General features: G+C 37.1%; 1 protein-coding gene across 1 annotated transcript in view; it reads left to right on the top strand.

Annotated features, from left to right (window-relative positions):
• Window positions 1-21737, top strand: part of KLHDC1 (kelch domain containing 1) — a 30911-nt gene extending 9174 nt beyond the window's left edge. The window contains exons 5-13 of the mRNA XM_049829026.1: window positions 672-750; window positions 1680-1763; window positions 3732-3815; window positions 9920-9978; window positions 14575-14687; window positions 15410-15482; window positions 19701-19785; window positions 20126-20178; window positions 20521-21737. Coding sequence (XP_049684983.1) covers window positions 672-750; window positions 1680-1763; window positions 3732-3815; window positions 9920-9978; window positions 14575-14687; window positions 15410-15482; window positions 19701-19785; window positions 20126-20178; window positions 20521-20695 — 805 coding nt within the window. The 3' untranslated portion in view covers window positions 20696-21737. The remainder of the gene's footprint in view (window positions 1-671; window positions 751-1679; window positions 1764-3731; window positions 3816-9919; window positions 9979-14574; window positions 14688-15409; window positions 15483-19700; window positions 19786-20125; window positions 20179-20520) is intronic.
• The last annotated feature ends 18 nt before the right edge of the window (window positions 21738-21755 follow it).

Here is a 21755-nt window from a genome sequence, read left to right as displayed (position 1 = left end):
AAGATCACTAACAACTATACCAAATATCCTCAAATGTTGAAGTTAAACAAAACTTTAGGAACCAATTCTTATGGATGGCCATTTCATGGGTGGAATATTAGGCTGGGAGGTGTGTAACAATACTTGCAATGCAATATGTTCAGTAGTGCTTAGTTGAAAAAAATTCTTTATAAGCTAGAGAAGATTTTGTGGGTCACAGGCAGTCTGTGGGCTGAACCTTGGGAGCGTTTGTTGTGAAAAGATGTATGCAGAAGGCTAACAAATATAGCATCATCAGCATAGGAATTTCTATAGAAAAGGGTAGGAATTCTAGCAGAAGCATAGGCATTTCACTGTCTTGTGTGTTCTGTGTCATTTAAAGACTCATGTCTGAAAATGTGACTGATAAATAAGCTTGTGGATGGAGGAATAGACAATGGGACTTTGAGGTATCTTGAACTTCCTTCCTTGCTTATGTGGATTTCTGTCAGGCTTGTTGAGGAGTGTAACTGTTACCTTCATCTCGGTAAGGTTTGCTGTGTAATTAGGTGCAATATGAAATATTTTAAGTTGTTTATATTATTAATAGTATGGTAGGTAAACCAAAATTTGAAATTAATTGTTACAGCTTATGCGTTTTAATGTTATTTACAAAACAGCTAACAACTTATTTTTTGTTGTTGTTCTTTTAGGCTAATATATTTTGGTGGCTATGGCTGTAGGAAGCATAATGAACTGAGTGATTGTTTTGATGTCCATGATGCATTTTGGGTAAGAGATTTGTCACAAATTCAGAGTGATTTGTCCTTTCTGATTGTCAAAACGTGATCTTTTATACTATACTCAGTAAGTTTGAAAATCTGTCAGATTTTTCTTTTATTTGTGGCATCAGCAGAAATGCAAATCAGAATCTTCTGCTTAGATTTGAAATTGAAGATACTGCATGTTGGGAGCAGTGGGTGTTCAGCATATTCCAAGTACCCAGTGCTAGGCTTTGAGTGCAATGGAACAAAATGCTGTCAAAGCAGGAACAAAGGCAGTACTTTAAATCTGAAGACATATTTTAAATATGAAACTTCCAGAAAATTTTAGAATTTATTTCCTTGAAGTAACAGTAGGGAATTTATAGCTTCACAAGTTTACCTGACAAGTGCTTTCAGTTAATTTCTTTAATTTGTTATCCAGAGTAAATGCCATTACTTTAAGATGCCTAGATTAGCTTGTTTCCTATAATGATTTCTTACAGTTAATAGAAAGAAGGAGACTGATTAAAGCATTTAGTGACAGGAATTAATTTAAGAAATAGGTATGCATTCAAGGAAATATAGATCCTTACATCAAATGTCAAACATTGACTTACAGAAAAGCATTCCTTTGTACATTCTATTCATTTCTTGGTATGTTACCCTAAAAATTAGAAGGTAGAATTTGTCTACTGCAGTGACTGATGTTGAAGCCCAAAGCCTGTTTTCAAAAGTGTCATCGGCCTTAACATTCCTGAATGCTGTTGACCTTCAGCTAGATCTGAGCTGCTGCATCGTTATTAAAAATAGTAGTGTATGTTTATTTTAATAAAATTCTGTATTTTAGTTTATCTTCTGTTTTTGTAGATCATTTCTAGCTTTGTGTATCCTTTAATAAGCACAACGATTTTAGAATAGTATAAACTTATTTTTAATTTTTTAACCTCTTTTTTTAAGGAAGGACAGATATTCTGGGGATGGCACAATGATGTTCATGTTTTTGATACAACCACACAAACTTGGTCTCAACCAGCAATTAGAGTAAGTGTTTTTTAGTCTTGTCTTTTGTCACAAGTGTGATTTTACTGCATTTTGAATAGTTATTGTGCTCTTGAAATTGATGTTGGGATAAGTAATTTGAATATGCTTAGTATTGCTTGGACTTATAACATTGAACAGGAGGACACTCAATGCCTCTGAAGTGTGGATAATTCAGAATTGATATTAGTTTTTTTCCCACAGGATGTTATTAGGCTGGTGTTTTTTCTATAATGTGGTTCTGATGCAAAAAATATCGTAAGCTTCAGAGAGGTATTAGTAATCTGGATACATTAGAAGATGATACAGATATTCTCTATCTAGGGATAGTTTTGAGATAAAGCTTTATATTCAAGCTTTAAGACAACTGTTGGGAATATGAAATTACTGTCAGCACTCTGTTACTGGAAAGACAAGTCACTGGAATACTCCAGAAAACTATTTGGTAGGAATACCAGAGTAGGGCTGAGGAATGGGGTGTGGAGGTGTTTCCATGGGTCCTCATAAAGCAAGCTAAGGTCCTGCAGAAATGGATTATGGTCATTATTCTAACTTTGGGTATCCTAGTAGGCCCTGGCAGGGCTTTGGGTCTGGAAGAGTTTCATGGCTGGAGCAGAGCCATTAACCCAGGGCAGCTCTGTATTTATCCTGTCTCACACCTAGTGAAGGCTTTCTGGAACAAAGTGAAGGTCTTTGGGGAGTGGGTGGTAGAAACATATGCATGGTTTTAATGTTGCCAAACTGAGGTTAGCAAACCCCATTTATCTGAACTGTTTTGATATCAAGCCATTTGGTTGACTATATCTGTGTATAATTAATCTGCAACATGGATAAACTATCACAGATAACTCAGAGTTGACCGTATGAGAGATTAAGGTCTGCCTACAGATTTCTTCCTTCCACCCCTGCCCCTTTTCATCGGACTGAAAGAACAATCCAGTCTCTCTTGATTCCCTGTTCGGCTTTCACAGACTTAAAGGAGGCAAGGGGAGAGAAAGTAAACTCGCTGTATTGCTAGTTTAGGCCTTCAGTTTTCCTTTGTGGAGTAAAGATACATGTTTAGTATGTGAGGGTTATACACTCGTTATTTTGAGAGTTGTGTATATGGAGTTGCTGTATTCCCTTTTAGAGTTAGTGTTGAAAAATCTTTTGAACAAATCTCCCAGTCATACTATATCATTAGAATGAACAGATCGGATATTCTTCAGCAAATACATTATTTTAATAGTCTCCCAAAGGAGCATGTATACTCGCTTACCCAGTAAAACAGTAATGCACACATTTCTATTTATTGATATTGATATGGTAGTATACTGTAAAGGTTCATAAATCCTGGTGAGTTTACATAAGAACTCAGTAGAAGTAGTATATTATCATGAGTGTCTGATGCTATTTTATGCTCTTTATAGGATGTTCGGAAATTCCTATAAAACTAAATGCAAAACATGAAATTACCATTGAAAAGTACAAGCCAATTTTGCTATCTTTATTTCTGATTTACACAGGGAAGACTTTTTGGCGTGTGGCTATTGGATGTAACATTAAATTTTAAGATCTAATTTCCTGACATTTTAGTACCAGTTCCTGATGGTTTGCACTTCAGAAAAATAAAGCTACACAGGAGATATCAACAATAACTGATGTGTTAGTGTAATTTTGAGCTTAGGAATTAAAGATAAATCAATGGAATGTCACTTAAGTAAAGCAATGCTAAATCAGATCAAGAGGGCATTTATTAAACATTAGCAACTGATGGAACTTGGTTAAAGCTGTCCTTGGCAATTACGTGTATCTTCTAACGTCTGTGGAGTCTTGGATGTGACTACAAGTTATTTCCTTTTAAAGTTGCAGTTCTGTCAGCATATTGATGCATATTGGCCTTATCTTTGCAGTCTCTGTGTTACTGACTTGCCACTGTCCTTGGCTGGCGCTTTGACGATGTTCTGAAGGATCTTATTTTGATTCTTTCAGGGTGGAGATCCACCTCAGCCTCGAGCAGCTCATACATGTGCTGTGCTGGGAAATAAAGGTTACATCTTCGGAGGACGAGTGCTGGTTAGTGTTTAATTAAAACATGTAGTAATATTATTTTGTTGACATTTTTTTTTCATAGCAAGCTACTTTGTAGTAGAAAAAAATCCAAAACGTCTTTGGCCTAACCTGTATGTTAGGGGTGTTGAATCCAGGATGCTTCTTTTCATCCCCCTCTACCTTACAAAAAAGAAGAGTCTGTCTTTCTGTCTGTAGTATTAAAGATGAAGCATAAATTGTCCCAGAAAGGGAAAAAACAGATGACTATGGTAAATGCAAATGTTTGTAAATCAACAAAAATGGTTGACGTGGGTGTAACCTCTGCAGGAGATGGTTCTTTGGGAATGGAGCAAAAGCAAGCCTGCTGATAGACCAGGTTTAAATAAATGATGAGATGCTAGCATTGTGTGCTTGCTACAGCTTAGCAGATTTATACATCAAACCTGCTGGCTTTTTTTTTTCTTCCCCATTTCACGTAATGAAATTATAGCAATTAGTAAATATAATGGTGAATTTAGCTTGTGCTCCCCCCCACTAAAGAGAGAGGAAATGTGTAAGAACAGTCAATTACTCACATACGCATCTCTCATACCCTGATGTTTACTTTTGGGGAAAGTGAAGTTCAGAATAGCTGTTGGGATACAGTATTTTAAAGTTACAATTGCAATATGTGGTTCTGAAAGGTAGGAAATAACAAATTTCAGTTGGCTTTATAATTTAAACTTTTGTCATTTTTTTGCACATAAGTGACTGAAATACAGATGTCTGGAAGAGCAGCATGTGATTATAATGTCTGGATACAAAGCTATTAGTCTCTGTACATTCAAGCTGGTACAGGATGCTGCAGCATGTTATCTGATAGCACAGGCTATTGCAAGCACAGGTCATTCCAGTCCTGTTAAGCCTCTCCTCTGCTCTCTGAATGTCAATTTTGCAGACTCAGTCTTTACCTTTAGCATGCTCTGTGCCTTTGATACAGAGTATGTGCAGCATACCATGAAGATTGCTGTTAACAGCTTTATTCTGTGGACCCAACATAAGCTCTTTACCACAAGAGTCAGGCTTGTATTTGCTTTCTTGATAGTTGATCCAACACTGTACTATGTAATACATTGGGAGGATCTTAAATCTGTTGTCCCTTAGGTAATAGTCAAAGACGGTGTAAGAGCTGTCTGTATAGGATGCAATCAGTCCATATTTAAATCAAGGCTAGATTCTTGCTATATAATCTTAAGTCTTCCTAGCTCTTTTTAACTTAAAAAAAAAAAAGTCATAGGCATCATCCCTCTAGTTATCTGTACCTAACAAAATTGAAGCTGCCACTGGTTAGCAAGGAGATACTAAAACTTCTCAGCAACACAATTTTTCTAGTACTAGTCAGAGGAAATTTTTCTCTTCAGTTCTTCTCTGCTAAAGCACTAATATAGGCAGCAATCCAATAAAAAACATATTCCTGTCTTATGTCTGAAAGTAAGGATGGTAGAAGGTAGTCTAAACTAATGCAGGTTCCCCTATCGTTTGTAAATTTTTTGCAATGATAGTTTCCTTATGGGCTGGAAAGTGTACCAGCTCTTTTTAGAGCTGTTGCAAAAGCATAGGGAAGATGATATTTTTAAAGGTCTCTGTATGAGCGGGAGTTTATCAGGAATGTGCGAAGCAGATCCTGTAAGGCAAGTAAAAAAAACTAATTTAAGTTACTGTGTACTCTTCCATATATTTTTTTAAATTTAAGTTTTTAGCTCTTTTTACCTACAGCCGATTTAGAACCTTTAATCTTATTCAGCTTGAGTATGAGACGATGCTTTCTATCTCTACTACTATGAAAAGTAACAGTAAGAAGCTTTTGAAAGCCCGCAGTGCTGTGTTTCTATAGTTTTGTTACATGAAAGAGAAGGAATTAACTGTTGGTTGGAAATGCCCTACAGTGAACCTATGCCAACTTCGTCTTGGAAAGCTGCCATAACCTAAACCCTGTGTTCTCAAGTACTTGCAAATAAAACAGTGTAAAATTGCACTTTGTTCCCTATCCCCTGTTTTCCATGCTGTAAAAGCTGTACTCTAATGCAGTGTTCTTCTTGGGGAAAGTCTACAGTTCTGTTACAAAATGGCTTACTCCTGCTTGCTCAGACAGAAACGAGGCAAACAGATCAAGGCAGGTTCAGAATGGCCATACAATGTCCAGCCAGTTTTTCAGTTTGAATTGCCTCCCACAGCTGCAGGAAAAGTTTTTACCTAAGTACCTTTTCAGAGCAATCAGAAAAGAAAGTAACCAAAATTGATCCTGTTTATTCTTATCATTCTCCATTACGTGGCCTTTCATACAGGCTCACAATCTCTGGAATTGTTGCTAAAGCCCCACCTCTGACTGAGAGAGAACTGCATGCAGTAGCTTCCAGAGCTGTAGGTTTGGACAAACTTGATTTGCAAATAACTAAGGAAATAAAGGGATATTAGAAGAGATTGAAAAAGTATCTAGTCTTACTTGAATCTTGTTTGTCAGGGTTAACCATGCCAGGCTAATGTGCCTCTGCTATGGACTTGCTCTTTCATGTCTGCTGTATAAATGGAACTCATGCTAACTGTAGTTGAACTGAGTGCTGCTCCTCATTTAGCAAGCCTGCAGAAGTGAGAGAGAAAGAAACCTAGATGTGAAGAAGTAAACATGCAGCTTGGGACCTTCTGGCCTACCATTTATTTCTGAACACTTCCTCAGCCTTCAAAGCCTTGCTCCCTCTGGCTTTTTGTTAGCAAGTGCAGAGGTCTTCACCCCAGAAACAGAATGGCATTGAGGGTTGTGTCCAAGCTAGTTAGGGTTGCTGCACTGTGCCTTTTGCAACTGAACTGCTTTAACTCAAGCTAGGATTCCCATGCAGCCTCTGCAAGTGAAATTATTAGTAAACTGGAGCTTGCCTGTCATTTCTCCATTGTGCTGTTGCGTGATTAGACATGCCCTCTGGCTTCCATTTAACTCTTTGACTGTTTGACTGCAGGATTCAGAAAAACAAGAAGGCTCTGATCTGAAAAGGTTTTTCTCTTCCTCAGGTAGCATCAGCTTCCTTAATAACCATTTGCTAAATTTCAGTGAAACCGCTTGGGAACAATGTCAGAGAAGAGTGAAATGTTGGAAAGCTATATTTAATTTTGTAGGAGAGCAGTAAGTGTAATCTTCACCTTGGTGATTATTATTGATTCACTTTCTATCCTAGAAATAAATGGAAGGAAGCTTACAAAGGTTAGGGAACATTCAGTGGGGCTTGAGGAATTAATGTAAGTCATGAAACAGGAAAGGAAAGCTAAAGACATCAGGAAAAACACTACATTTCCTGACAACAGGAGTAACTCCTCCCCAAAGGATGAAGTCTTGCTTTTCTCCATAAATTAAGGAGCAAATATGGGGTTGCTCTGCTCCTCCTTCTCCTTCTAGTTCACCATAATACAAATCTTCCCAGGGAAAAGGCTCTACAAGGAACCAGAAAGGGACAGGAAGTGTCATGAGGCTTCTCCTATTCATCTTTCTGGGAGGAAAGGGCACCTTTTTCCAAACTTGGAGCTAGAACTGGTAAAAGAAGATGATGATGATGGTCAAAATCAATTGTACCAGGAATCATTTGAAAACAGGCTCAGAAGTATTATGTGGACTCTGTTCCTCCAGGTAAGCCCCTGAAAAAACAGAAATGGGAGAAAGTGGGAAGGAAAGAGAGTTAGTCCAAAAGTTGATGCCAGTCTCATGTTTAAGTGGAAGATTTTCATGTAAAGAATGATGAAGTAATAAAACAAAGTCTTTCTAGCAGCTCTTCACACATCTGACGCCTTAATGTATGCATGTTTATATTTCCTATTATCCTTTCTGTCACTGAAGATCAGAAGATACGTTGACCTGCAGTCCTTCTCTTACAAAGATTTGAGCTGTAATAGCTGTTTGATTGTAAATCTCACAATGGAGAGCTGCACAAAGTTTACTGTAAGAGCAGTGAGCTGTAAATATGTCAACCCTTAATGCTTTTCATCATGCTAGAAAGCTACTCCTGAGACAAAGCAGATCCTGGTTAATGTTTACTGGGCTGCAAATAAATGAACATGCCGTAGAGAAAGTGGGATGTCTAAGGAGTCCTTGTAGCTCGAAGGGAAATGCAAACCCTCTTACAAGGCTTGATGCTTTTAAGCCAATTAAGAATCATTTTAGGATTATCAGCTAAATGATTAAATATAGTAGGTAGCATGTAGAAATACCTGAGAAACTGCAAGAAAACTGCATGTAGCAAGTGATGATACTGTAACCTGACTGTGTGCTTTACAGTTTCCGAAATAAGGGTGGGGTAGAAAGGCATTTTCATTTGTTAAAGCTATGTTAAAGGACTGAATCTTAGACATAAATGTCCAATTGATGCTGTGTTGTGAATTCAAAATGAGGTTGATGTAATTATGCATCTGTCAATCTGTTGAATCATGAGAATGTAAAGATTATAATACATTGATTTCCCAGGGACCAAGAAACTGAAAACTACTCCATCTTCTGCCTAATGCCTAGGAAAGGAAAGTCAGCGAGGAGGTCTTGGACAGGATCTTCTTGAAACCTTAATTTCCAACATAACAGCGACTTTCTTTCTTCCCTTTCTTTCATAGATGTCCTCTGTATTGAAATGTGTTATTCCAAGATGATTAAATATTTTTAGTTCTAGAGGCCAGGATGTTGATTTTTCCCCACCCTACCCCCAAGTGTTTAGCTGTGTAAAGGTACAGCAGAAGATGCTCAGTAATTGCATTTTGCTTTCTGCTTGTATAATTTGTTCCTCATTTCCTTCAAAGCCACCTGAAGGAGCAGGAAACTGAATAGACTTGTCATGGAAGACAGATCTGTTCCACTAGCTGGACTACACTTTATTATTATATTCACCCTCTAGCGGGGATAAAGTTTCTCAGGCAATGCACCAAAAGACCTCACATTCTGCTTTTCTTTAGCCTGTTGGCCTCTCTGAAGGCGTTCCAAAATGCTACTTAACATTCTCTTCCCTAGGACAGAAAAGGGCTAGCACATACTTGATCAGAGGAGGCCATAGCTCTCCTGAAAACCTTGCTGTTTCCTGAAATACCCTGAGAGACTTTCCGTAGCTCTGATGGACAGCTTTGGAAGTCTCTCAAACTCACTCACTGGCTGAGTTCTCAGGGGTAAAACTACTCCTATTCTGACTTAAATGACAAGTCTAGTTTCTGCCTCAGAGGATCTGCAAGCTGGAGAAAGGCTTATTCTAATAGATCTATGGACTACCCTAGGAGAAAAGAAATTGTAAGGTAAGGCAAGATATATTTCCCTACTTCTCAGATTCTTTTTTGTAGTAGTAGTACCTAGGGGAATCAGTCAAGTGTATTGCGAGCCATTGAGATTATTGCTACAATCCAAAGCAAAGAAATTCTTTCTTATATTCCCCCTCCCGCCCTTATGCTTCTAAGGCAATTACTGTCTTCATCTCAAAACACAGGCAGATATGCAAGTATATTGATTTCCCAATGTTCTTATAGATACATTTTATTATTTTTATGGCAAATGCTAAAGGGTCATAAAACCTTGTTGTTGCTAGTAGTAACTTTGTGAAAGGGCTTGCCTTCCAGAAAAGAGAAAAACACAGATGTGATCAACTTTTTGTGGGATGTCATCTACTGAGTACAGTAGCTACTAGAATATTTCAGGGAATAAGTGACCAGGCAGGAAGATGCATAGTTCTGATCAGAATGCAAAGAAAAATGATGAGAGGAAGCTATATGTAGAATATTATACCTTCTGCAATTACCTACCATGAATTCTCTGGATGAAAATGGAATACATTTGCAGGAACTGAATATCACGTAGTTCTTCACTATTAAACCACTGTTAAAAGCTAAAATTGGCCCCATACTGCCGTTGCATTACTGTAAATATGCCTGCAGGTAGTTTTCTGAGAGTTGCATGGGTTTTTTTGAGGATAAATACTTTTCATCTGCCACATAACATAGAGTTGTTTTAAGACACATGGGTATGGTTTTCTTCAAAATATTGTTACTTGGAATATTCTGTCCTGGGAAGGCCTCACTGAAATATTTTGCTCATTGATTGCTTAATATAACACAACTGGGATTTTATTTATTTGTTTTAGCAAACTAGAATGAACGATTTGCACTGCCTGAATTTAGACACTTGGACTTGGTCTGGAAGGTAGGTTTCTCTCTGTAACACCAAGTTGAATGTAGCAGATTGAAACATATTGTTAAGTAGTTCTAGTGCTAATTTTGTGGCTTTTCCAAGAGGAGAATGGGAGTTTGGGGACTATTTTAACAGCTGTTATATTGTGATTTCAATTTAATTTAATTTGATAGTGGTTACTAAGCTTTTTCTTTTCTGCACCGAAGCATTGATGATGCTATTTTAAGCACAGCATGTAATGATTTAACATCCTAATTTTCAAGACGGGTACATTTATCCGTATGGAATTTTAGTTTTGATGTCTTTTTGAATACTGTTTTTACTCTCTATATTTGGCTCATTATGGTACAGATTGGGGAAAGATCTTCCCCTCTCCAAGATAAGCATCTTAACCATTTTTTAAAAATTCAAGTAAAAGCATGACTTAAATATTTCAATTTTAAACTAAATGAGGTATTAGTGTGCTTCCTAAGATTTGTTTGCTTGCATATAGCATTTGTGATAGTGCCTACTACATGGGTAGAATCTGTGGATATACTGTTAGCTGATAGACAAACCAGGAGATAAACAGTAACTGATGAGTGATAATCACTGTTCTGTTCCTATTCTCAAGGTAACCTAATAGTAATTTCATAAAAGACCATGAAATACACCTTTCCTGAATATGTGTCAGTACTGATCCTGCTCCAGGGCTTTATGTGCTTCATGCACCTATGATGGGCACCTTTAATCACCTGTGACAGCTGATCTGATCCTGCACCAAGTGTGTTCCTCTGCCCTCTGAGCTGAGAGCAAAGCAAGGGAGTAGACACAATCCTCCATCCATTCCTTCTTGCTGCTGATGGCAGCAGGACAAAAAAGTCCCACAGTGTTCTTTCCAAACTTTTATTTGAAGACTTCTTTAATTAGCACTTGCTATTAACTAATCAGTTTAATTGCCCTTTTTCTTTGCTAGTTCTTTTAAAATTAACAATGTTCTACCTAAATGATAGCCTTGACCCTCTTAGACTTTACTGTGAACTTTACCTCTGAGTGGACTGATTATTCAGATTATTGTTGTTGTTGGATGAGCAGTTGCTGTTTGGCTTGCTTTTTATTGCTTTAAAAAAGGAAACCTGTGACAGTTGAGTGACAAGTTAATGAGAGGAATTTCAAGCCCTGAAGGAGGGATGTCAGTGTCAGAGTTCTAAGTCCTCATCAGCCAGTGTTCCCTTTGTTTGGCATTTGAAAGCTAATATCGAAGTTTTTTAAAAGTTTTCTGGTTTTGACCTGAATACAACAGACTGATTTTACATACATACACACACATATCCCTAGACTAAGGATGGTAATATGAAATGCAGCCATTCCTAAAACCTGAAGATTGTTCCAATACTCGATTATTTCTATATTGTGATCCAAGAATAGCTTACAAGACTTACCCATGATTTAATATAGACTCTGGTCATTATAAATTTAGGTGCCTACTATGCAGCCATTCTATAGTACGTCTGCAAGGAGTCTTTGAGAGACTAAAAAGAGAGATTTAAGAGAATAGGGAAAAAAAAAGTCTGTGCAGAGTGTCTGCTGCTGTGGTGGCACCTCACAGGAGGTAAAGCATTCATATTTATTCAGAGTTAGAGGGGTAACTGATCAAAGCCTGGTCTTACAGGAAGCGTCACAGGCCTGAGTACTGTTCTTTCCTTACTAAAGTGACTGATTTTAGGGAAACCTGAGAAATATAATTCAGATTATCACAGATGGCAGAATTTAGATTAGCCATTGTCAGCTGCACACTGTGGTGGTGATGGGGGGGTACTTTCCTAGGGCTAGATGATGTTTTCTCCAAATAATTTATTTGTGGCTATTAATTAGCTACTATGGTAAAATCATCTCATACTACCAGGCCACCTGTCAGCATGCACAAACATACAATACCTCTCAGCGTGATTTCGTCTCCTAATTACAAAAGGAGCAAAAATCAGTGTATCTTTCAGGACTATCAAATCAGTATTTACATTTTGACTCCAGTTTATAGTCTGTCTTTGCACAAATTGTTTGGAAAATTATTTCTGGCTACACGATTCCTTTCATAAAATCAGTAGTGGTGGCTGTATTAGAAATTGGGCATTTGTAGGAATCATCTCCAATATAATGAACTTGGTCCTAAAAGTCCCATGATTCCACACATAAACATTGTAAAATAAGACAGAGTTGATAAACAGGCCGTTTGGGTTTTTTTCTCTCCTCTTTTTTTTTTTTTGGTCTGAAATTTATATAGTAACAAAATGCTTGCTGAGACCAATAAAGGTACATATCAAGAGTGTGAAGTAAAGAAAATTACTCTATATCCTTCAAGTACCAGCAATAGTTTTGAATAGTTCTAATGAGACAATCCATTTGCAGCTGAAAACTGACTCTAAAAAGCCCTAGTGTCATTCCAGTATTTTACAGGTGGGGAAATTCCTTCAGACTGGTTTGCTGTAAGTGTATTTTCTCCTCTAGGTGTTTCTTGCAAGGAACCTTTCTTATGCTATAGCTTCAAATGCCTTTCTACTGAAATTTCTGATCCAATGATGAATTAAAAATTGGGCAGGATACAACCTTTCTGATCTTGATGACAGAATTATCTCAGCCATTCTGCAGCTGCAGAGAGATTGTCTTTGATTGCCATGTGAATTATCACCAATTGAGATTCAAGGATTTAATAAAAATTAAAGAGTGTGGCTGTCTGAATGCCGCTGACCAAGACAAGTTGACTGCAGGTGTTTGAAGTTCTGTAAAAGTACAGATCTCTCAGCAAGGAGTTTTTTCTTATGCAGCTCTATGCAGGTTTCTTAAGGAACTGTGTATTAACCTACTAATCCAGAAATATCTTCCAGCATGAGATTGCAATATTTATTTTAGTTGCCACTATCCAGAAGTTACCTTGCCTTCCCTGAGCTCCACTGACCTGTTATTCAGAACGTTCAATTTTAATGTTACTTCTGTTACTGTGATAATTTTTTGTATCAGTAGCATGAAAGACTGAAATGTTATCACCCATCAGTATCAGATACTCTAAACATCAGGGCGTGTTGGATCTCAGCACAGTCTGCCCCTTTGCCAAGTTTAGAAGCATCTTATACAAGAGTTGTGCAAAGCAGGCACTTAAACATTGTGACTTGGCTTCAGCTTCAGTGCCAAATTTAGTAGGACAGTTTTGCAATCACTGTTTAATTAGCTATGATTCTTCAGTCTTTGCTTCCAGATGGAAAAGTGCTTAGCAGTCACCAGTAGTGAAATTCCTTAAACTGAGCTGCACAGATGCCTGTATTACTCACCCTAGGCTTCCTCTGTGCTTGGTTAAGAGAAATGGGCACTTTTTGGGCATGAGACAACTGGTGCTAAGGTAGACATCTAAAATTAATCACGAGTTGTGCTTTTCAAGGACCTGCTTCCCTTCATTGATTATAAAGGAAATACAGATGACTGTCTAATGTAGATTGAGTTCTCATCTGTGTATGTTGCATTTACCTCACTTTAGCAAAGTGGAGGGTGAAAAAAAAAAGTAACTGGTTCTTCGAGATATAGTCTGCCTGGATTGAACATTCCTTTCTTATGTGCTCTGGGCAGTCTCCAGCTAAGATTCTGACCCTGCAAGAGAGCTTACAGGTGTTTGCACCTGCTTTTTCCATCATCTTTCCAAAATGAGGGCATACTGAGTATGCGGTGGCCTAGATTCATTGTGTCTAACTTTAGGTACTTTACAACAGATTGCCACTTTGCTTAGTATCAAGATACTAGGTGGGCTGATGCCCTCTGGAGGTCCTTAAGTCTTGTCTGCTGGATCCTCCTGAGACAACTGTACACCCAAGTGCCTAAGCTAAGATAAGGGGTTACCACTACAGGTAACCCCTTATGTTCTGGTTCTTTACTGTTCAGATTCTCATCTCAAGCATACTTAACTGTGCAGCTAAAATGCAATCAATATCAAATCTATGTTTTTGTAACATGAGCAGATTTTTGGAATAATAAACCTACATCTGTTTTGTACTTGGGAATTCCACTTTTTACTAAAATTTATCTCAAAGTTTGGGTGACCCACCATTGTGCTAAAAGACACAATGTTTGAAGAGGTAGTAGCTTTTGGATAAAAGGTAAAGCCACAATCCTTGTATCATTTAAGATAATTTTCCTAGGAGCAGAGGGACTGTAGCCCGTCAGGATTCATTAAACCTTATCTCAAATAACTGAGCCTGTTTACCTACATGTACTGTGCAGTTTATTTGAATGTATAGTCCTTTCTTTGCTGTCCTAAGTGCCTTCAATTGTATGTTAAGTAGTGGCTTTAGCGATCTTAAGAAAACAAACAGGCAAAATAACAATCAATGCTTTTGTCCTTACATTTGATATTTATAGAACTGATTGTTCAGAGAACAGTTACTACAAGAAATTACTTCATTTAGATTTGAACACTGCTTTTCTCAAGAGTAAATTCAGATTGCATAAGTGCAAGTTTTTCAGTGGGAATATATCCAAGCTTGGTCTAGGACAAACTGAATTAACTATTACATTTTCTGGCAGATTAATTTTCAGCATTCTTTGAAAATTTGTTTTTGTTTATTTATTTCTTTCTGTTTTACCAAGAATTAATATCAGTGGAGAGAAACCAAAAGATCGATCCTGGCACACGTTGACTCCAATAGGAGATGACAGACTTTTTCTTTTTGGTGGACTAAGTTCTGATAATGTTCCTTTAAGTAAGTAATTTAGAGGTTATAATTCTACTGTACATTTTAGTACTAACCTTGTGTAGTGTGCGTATTTGTGGTCTTTCTCAAACTACTTAGACCTAACTCATTACAGAACTTTCGTGGTACTTGAGTATCTCTCTAGCTATCTTATTATTTTTATAGAAATAGAGGAGCACATTGTGTAGTACAACGAGAATGTATAATAAATCTTTCACCAAACTGTCATCTAAAAGAATAAAGGGAAGAGTCTTGCACATTTTGTTATGAACAATGGGTAACTTTTGATATCAACTGCAGGAAGAAGATACAAATAATAATGTCAACATAATGTGGGTTTTTGGATGAATAACAAGTCACAACTACAAAATGTCAAATAGGAAGTAGGATAGTCTTATACTGAGTTCCTTTTCTAGAAAAAGCAACTTCTTTTAATGAAAAAATGTGAAATTAGTGAAAATAGTTTTTATATATTCCACTGGGAGGGGGAAATTTTCTCAGTATATCCAAAAAAAGTAAGTGTATTTTAATTCCAGATTTCAGTGAAGTGAGCTTTCTGTGTCTGAATGGTTAAGTTAAATACAAAGACTGGAAAGATGCAAGTTACTGTAGTGATGATGTTACTGTTCTCTTAATATAATGTGCTCTTAGAACACAGAGCCTTTTGTGTAGACAAAAAAGGTAATACTTTGTCACAAGAAAAAGTCCTAATGTATGTTCTTACATTGTAGGTGATGGCTGGATTCACAGCATTACAACAAATGGATGGAAACAACTTACCCATTTGCCTAAGAGTAGGCCTAGGTATACAAAAATAGATAATGTTTGCTGAAACTTAGGCATTTTAAAAAACTAAGTAATTTTAAATTATTGAACAGTATTTTTAAACTACATTATAAGAATATTTTAGAAAATTAATGCAGTATGATTGAGTAGTTTGCTTTACTAACTTATGTTCCTTCATACCTGATACAGCATTATTACTTTGTGTTTGTTATAGTTGATGCTTACTTGCATGATGATGCTTACTTGCATTAAAAGATTTTTTTTGTGATGAAGGATCTGGGTGTCCAACTAACCTGGTGTTCTATAGCCAAATTATTTTTACGTAAGAAAAAGTATATCACATAACTTTTGAGGAATTAATATCCTATGAGAATAATAAAAGTTGATCAATGTTGATACATTATTAGAAACATGGCGGAGGCAACCATGAAAATGTTGATGCTCCTTTCAGGGCTCAGAAGTATTATAAAATATTTTTCCTTGAGCAGAAGCAGCTTACTATAATTACAGTTTTGCAAAACGGACTTTAGTACTAAACAGCACAGCAAATGACTGTGGAATTTTGTTATTTTGAGGACTTAACTGCCAACTGAAAAGGACCTAGTTCTAGAATGTCTCTTACAGACTCTGTTCCCCTTCCCTCTCTAGTTTAAGATTACAGAAAGAGATAAGATTCTTTCTAACTAAAGAAAGCAAGTTTCATGTTCTGAACCAGAAGCTGCCATTGAAAACAGGTGCCTGCTGTATCAGAGTACAGACTTTTTTTTTTAACACAGTAAAATTCTCTGTATTTGTAATGTAAATACTATTGAATTGATCTGCTGTGGATAGTAAATATTCACGTTTTCATGGAATTCATTCTATACGTTCACCCAGGTACTCTCAGCACAATTTTATATCATTCTTTTAGCGTAGTGTACAATTCTGGTGTGGCATTTGCATGCTTCCTGCTTTATGTTCTGTTTTCTGTTACTGAAATAGCTTTGCCTCAATTAATTTTCTTCCTGTTTTATCCTATTCTAGGGTGTCTTTTAAATATAACAGCGCTGTTAGACCAAGTTTTCTGCTTTCTTATATTTCAGCCCCTTTCAAGCCCAAATAAACTTACACCTTAGCTTCATAGAATATTTCCTGTCTTTTTACGATTAGTGAACTGATACATGAAGGGACTGATGACTGCCTTAAATAACAATGCACATCATTAGCAGTCGAGGATCATGTCTGTCTTTGTTCATTTTTTTACATGGATGGTCTCATAAAAGTTAACCACTGAAGTGGACTGCCTCACCTTGTGTAATTATTTTTACTGATGCGTCATGAAAAAAGATCAGGAAGGGATACAATATGCTTTTTCTACAGGCAGCAGCCTAGGGAGCTGCAGCTCAGCCTTTACTCCACAATTAAGCAGCTGGAATAACATTCGTGCCTCCAGTGGTGGTAGGGCTGGATGTTAGGAACCTCTGACTCTTGAGCCCCAAGTGGCTTTCAGGCAGTTCAAGGGCAGATCCCATACTGGGCTACAAAGTGAAACTGTCACTTGACTGTGCTGGCAGAAAGGCTGTTGAGTAAGCCACCTCCCTTGCTGCAGCAGAAGCGCCAAAGAGGGTTCCTGAGGTTGACACTGCTAAATTTGCTGGGGACTGTACTGCACAGGCAGGCCAGACCCTCCTGAGAGAACAGAGCTTTTAAAGGGTCATGTGCTGACAAGAGTCTCAGAGCTCCCTCAAGTCCAGACATGTCCTATGGTTCTCCACCATCTGAAGATTTTGGTATGCAGTTTGTAGGCTGAGGGCAATTGCCTTTCTTTGACCTAATTCTTTATTGAAGTAAATAACCTCCCCCTGGCTTTTAAAAAAAAAAAAAAAAAAAAGAAAAAAAGAAAAAGGTACTTCAGAAACCTTTTTCAGGTAATCCTGGAAACATGGATTAAAGGAGCCATACCAAAAGCCTCTTTATATATTGAACTAGTTTGAGTGTGAAGTACTTACTTGTACCATAGTTGTATCCCTATGCTTACAGAGGATTACTGCAGGGTCTCTGCAGCTGAAAAAGGTTTAAGTCAGTTCTATCGCTCATGTGACTTTACAGCAGGACTTGAAATGCACTGGCCATAATACCTGTATGTGTACTTCCATTTATTTCTATTATTTTATAATAATACATGGTATATCATACATGCATTAGTGTATTTTCCTGATGCTTCTGCAGAATTGATTCCCTCCTTAAATTCTGTGAAAAATCATTTCCTTCAACCTTCATTTTTAGTAATTTCTAAAAAATTGTCTTCCAGGTTATAGATCTGTGATTCTGTACTGGTAGAAAATATTTTTCTTCTTTCTGTCCATCAGTTGTACTTCAGCTAACATTGTGCATGCCAGGTTAAAATACAGAACAAATTGTATATTTAACTTATAGATTCCCAGTGTTTTCCTTACAATGTAATTCTGTTATTCTAGTTAGAAGAGCTGTGTAAAAGGTTACCTCTATTCAGCATCTGTATAATTAAAATAACATGCTTTATTAGAATGTTTAGGTGATAAGTTAGAGCAGCTGTGAGAGGACATAAACTCTGTCAGTCTGTAGAAAAAGCATCAGGTTGCGAGCTAGGATGTCAACAAAGTCAAGGCAGGAAAGGCTTCCCAGTGTTCTTCGGTGACGAAGTCCAGGCCAGAGTTTTCCTAATGCAGATAAGGCAGAGACAGATCTATCTACAGGTATGAGGAAGAGACAAGGTGGGATACAGTTTAGCCTAAGGAGAATGGTGAAGAATTACTGATATGAATGGAGTAAGAAAGTGAGAGCGTTTACTTTGTGTGAAAGTTCTAGTGGTGCATATTATTTTGGTTAAGGGCCAGAGCTCTGTGGTGATAATCATCTTGTGATATTTACTTCAGTGGTGATACAGCAGCAGAAAAATTACAGATTTTGATCTTCTAATAATAAAAAGTAAATCTAGCAAGGTGTAGCTGCTGAAGTAGCAGAATCTTTGTTAAAGCAAGATTATACAAGTCAGGTTTTTTGTTTTGTTTTTTTTTAATACCATGTGCTGTTATATGCACAACACAAAACTTGCTTGTGGGCGTGATATAAGTAATCAACACACAAAATGTTCCCCAGGAATCTTTGGGGGAAGCGTAAAACTGAAACAGGATAACTTGTGTTCTGAAGTTCTCATCCTAGTGTTCAGGGATAAGAGTTGGTATCGAAAACGCCACAATCTTAAAAGCCATTAGAATTGTAGTTATGAATTAAAGTAGTAGTGGAAAATTTAAAAAGAAAAAAAAAGGAAAAGAAAAGCTGTTCTTGGCAAAAGCTTGTTTTGTACTGTTACTTTGTTTTCTGAAAATTTTCCACTGTAATGTTTTGTTGAAGTAGGGATAAATAAGACAAAGTGTATGTAACTAGAGTACGGAAGAGTCAAATAATGGCAAAAATATATTGGTCTGTATGAAATGTCATTCAGCAAAATTCTCATGAGATGGATAGTCACATTGCTCTCTCCTTTTATATTGTTAAAGAAATGAGTAATATCGTATGTTAAGATGTTATTTTTTACCTGGGAAGACTTTTGAAATAATGTCTTTGTCTTGGTTTCCTAACAAGGGTTACATTACAGTGCTCTCTGCATGTACGGCTGCCCCTTCTGCCCATGTATGTTTTGAATCAATTGACCCATTTCAGTAATATTTGATGAAGAAGTAGGAGGCTCAGAGATACTAAGTCCTAACGTACTCTGTGCAAATAAATGGCCAAACAGAAAAGAGAGACTCTCGTAATCGCTTCGCTCCAGTGAGCGCTCAGTGCTTATTCTCCATTCTTCCGTAAGAACGGATGGTCTGCCTTGAGACACAGCTTGGTAAAGAACAGGCTTTATTGTTTTCTGCAGCTCACAGAGCAACTTGTAAAATACATTACTTAAAATTGCAAATTTTTCTGGGTAAGTAGTGAGGCCAGTAAGACTTCAAGGCTCTGTGCATAAATAAGGAATCAGAGGATTAGAAAAGTGACCTTTCTGTTTTATTTAAAAGGGACTTATACCTGTATAGCAAAAGAGTATTTTGAAAAGAAATTTGAATATGAAGAATGGAGGAGAGTCTATGTGAGGTGAAGATGTTAATATGCAAGTAAACTTACTGCTTTTCTGAAACCCTCATTTAGTTTTTAGATTTGTTTTGCTGATAACACAACTGCTTGTTGTTACTTGGTCACTAATTCTATTTATAATTTTATTTCTAGATTGTGGCATACAGCCTGCCTTGGAAAAGAAGGAGAAGTGATGGTGTTTGGTGGAAGCAAAGATGACTTGCATTTCATGGACACAGTCAGTAAACTGAATAATGAAATCCTACCACTATGATAATTGAAATTGATATAAAATAAACTTAATACAATTGGTGATGATATTGGGTTCATTCATACCGTATGGTGGTATGAGATGTGACCTTAGGTGTTCTTGGAAAGTAATTTAGGAGGGTTTTTTCCTGCCCTTGTTAGACTCATAAAAAGGAGTTTGTTACTCAGATTCTTTATAAATAATTATTTAGGTATTATCAGTTTTAAATCATGCATGTGGTAATAAATGTTACACTAATCTAGAAATTAGCAATATTTCTGAGATAAGCTGTTTGTCATTTTAATGGTGTGTTTTTTCTGTTGATCAGGGTCACTGCAGCGACTTGTTGATATTTCAGACTCAACCTTATTCACTCCTCAGGTGAGTTGAGGCTGTTGGCACAAAGAGTCTAGTGTAAATCCTTATGGCACTGTGCTTTTACACGCAGGTTTTAACCATGTACTCCTATGTAGGCAGGTAAAATACAAAATCACCTCCGCAGTAAGTATTTGAAACATGCCACGTATGGCAATCCATAGCAGTTTGAAGACTGGTGTTGCATAATACTCTCTCCTGCACATCCAAGCACAACATGTCATGAACATCACAAGCTTTTATTAGATGTCACTTTTTTGTCTTTAGGTTATTAGACCATTTACCTCAATCTTCCTTTTCTTCTTTTTCTCTCTCTCTTCCCCACCCCCCCCTTTTTTCCTTCTTCAGGTTGTGTCTTGACTGCATTGGTAAAAACGCAACTCTCTTAAAGAATCAAATACCATGCTTGCCATCGAAACTTTTGCAGCAAGTGCTGAAAAAAATAACCTTCTGGGCTGCAGTTAACCACCGGCAAGAGAAAAAAGCTGAAACTGAAAGACAAAGCCAACTAAATACCACATGAACAATGGCAGCAAAACTGTTGAACACTTTGGTTTATTTACAGCATACGGCAAAGTCTTTTGTTAGTGAACTTTACTAATGCTACAGAATTAAGCTGAGTTTCTAAGTGAAGTTTGAGAACAAATCCTTTTTATGGAAGTCTCTTGTTTTCTGCATTATAGAAAACTGATAAAACTTCATTTGTATATATTGTTAACTTCTGCTGTTGTGGTCTTAATGAGACAGTCCATACAACTTGTTCTTTTTGGAGGTGACAGATGATACAAAGTGTTTTCAGTTGGATAAAATATGGCTTAAGTCTAAAATCTTACTACAGCCTTATCACATCAGCCTTTCTGAAAAGGTAAAATCAGTTCAACACGGTATCTTTGGAAGATTCACACTTGTCAGTCTTGAAAAAGGTAACTAATTTGCTAACACCACTGAATCTTACTATTCGATTCCACCAGACTCTGTCGAGTGACGGAGCTGGACGTCGTACCCAGAGCAGGAAAGTCAACTGGCTAACCGTGGAACTTGAAGAAGCAGCTCCTACGAGCAGCGTTACCGTTTGTATAGGAAAGCTTATGTGCAGTTCATACTATGTTTCTGTAATCAATGAGTCCTTTTTGAAATAGGTTGTATATTGTATTTTGGATGTGTAAAGTTTATATTTAATTCTTGGTTAAAAAAATATGCTTATTTATTGTTTAAAAAGAGCATATGTAGTACTTGCTATTTTTCTGTTTCAACTATTTAGTTAACAGGAGCACAGTCATTAAAATTTTATAGAGGGTTGACTCGAGACCGATTTTGCCTATTTTTTTGACCGTTTTACAGTCTGCGAACTGTAAAAGTTCTCCTTGGGGAAAGGAGTTTTGGGAGCGAAGCTATATCGTAAAGGGAAGTTTTGTGACTGGGTAGTGTAGCAGAGCCGTCGTTTTCTACGTGCTAAACTTAAGCATTTACTATTAGTTGGGTGGCTTTTTTTTTTTTTAACCGACAACGTTTAACACACGGTTTCCTCTTGATGAAGAAAAAAAACCCAAATCCCTTGGAGGGCCGGGTGCCGGTCGCCTCAC

This window comes from Accipiter gentilis, chromosome 25, assembly GCF_929443795.1.
Source record: "Accipiter gentilis chromosome 25, bAccGen1.1, whole genome shotgun sequence".
Classification (NCBI taxonomy): domain Eukaryota; kingdom Metazoa; phylum Chordata; class Aves; order Accipitriformes; family Accipitridae; genus Astur; species Astur gentilis.
The sequence above is the reverse complement of the archived record's forward strand: the minus strand, read 5'-3'. Positions and strand labels throughout refer to the sequence as shown.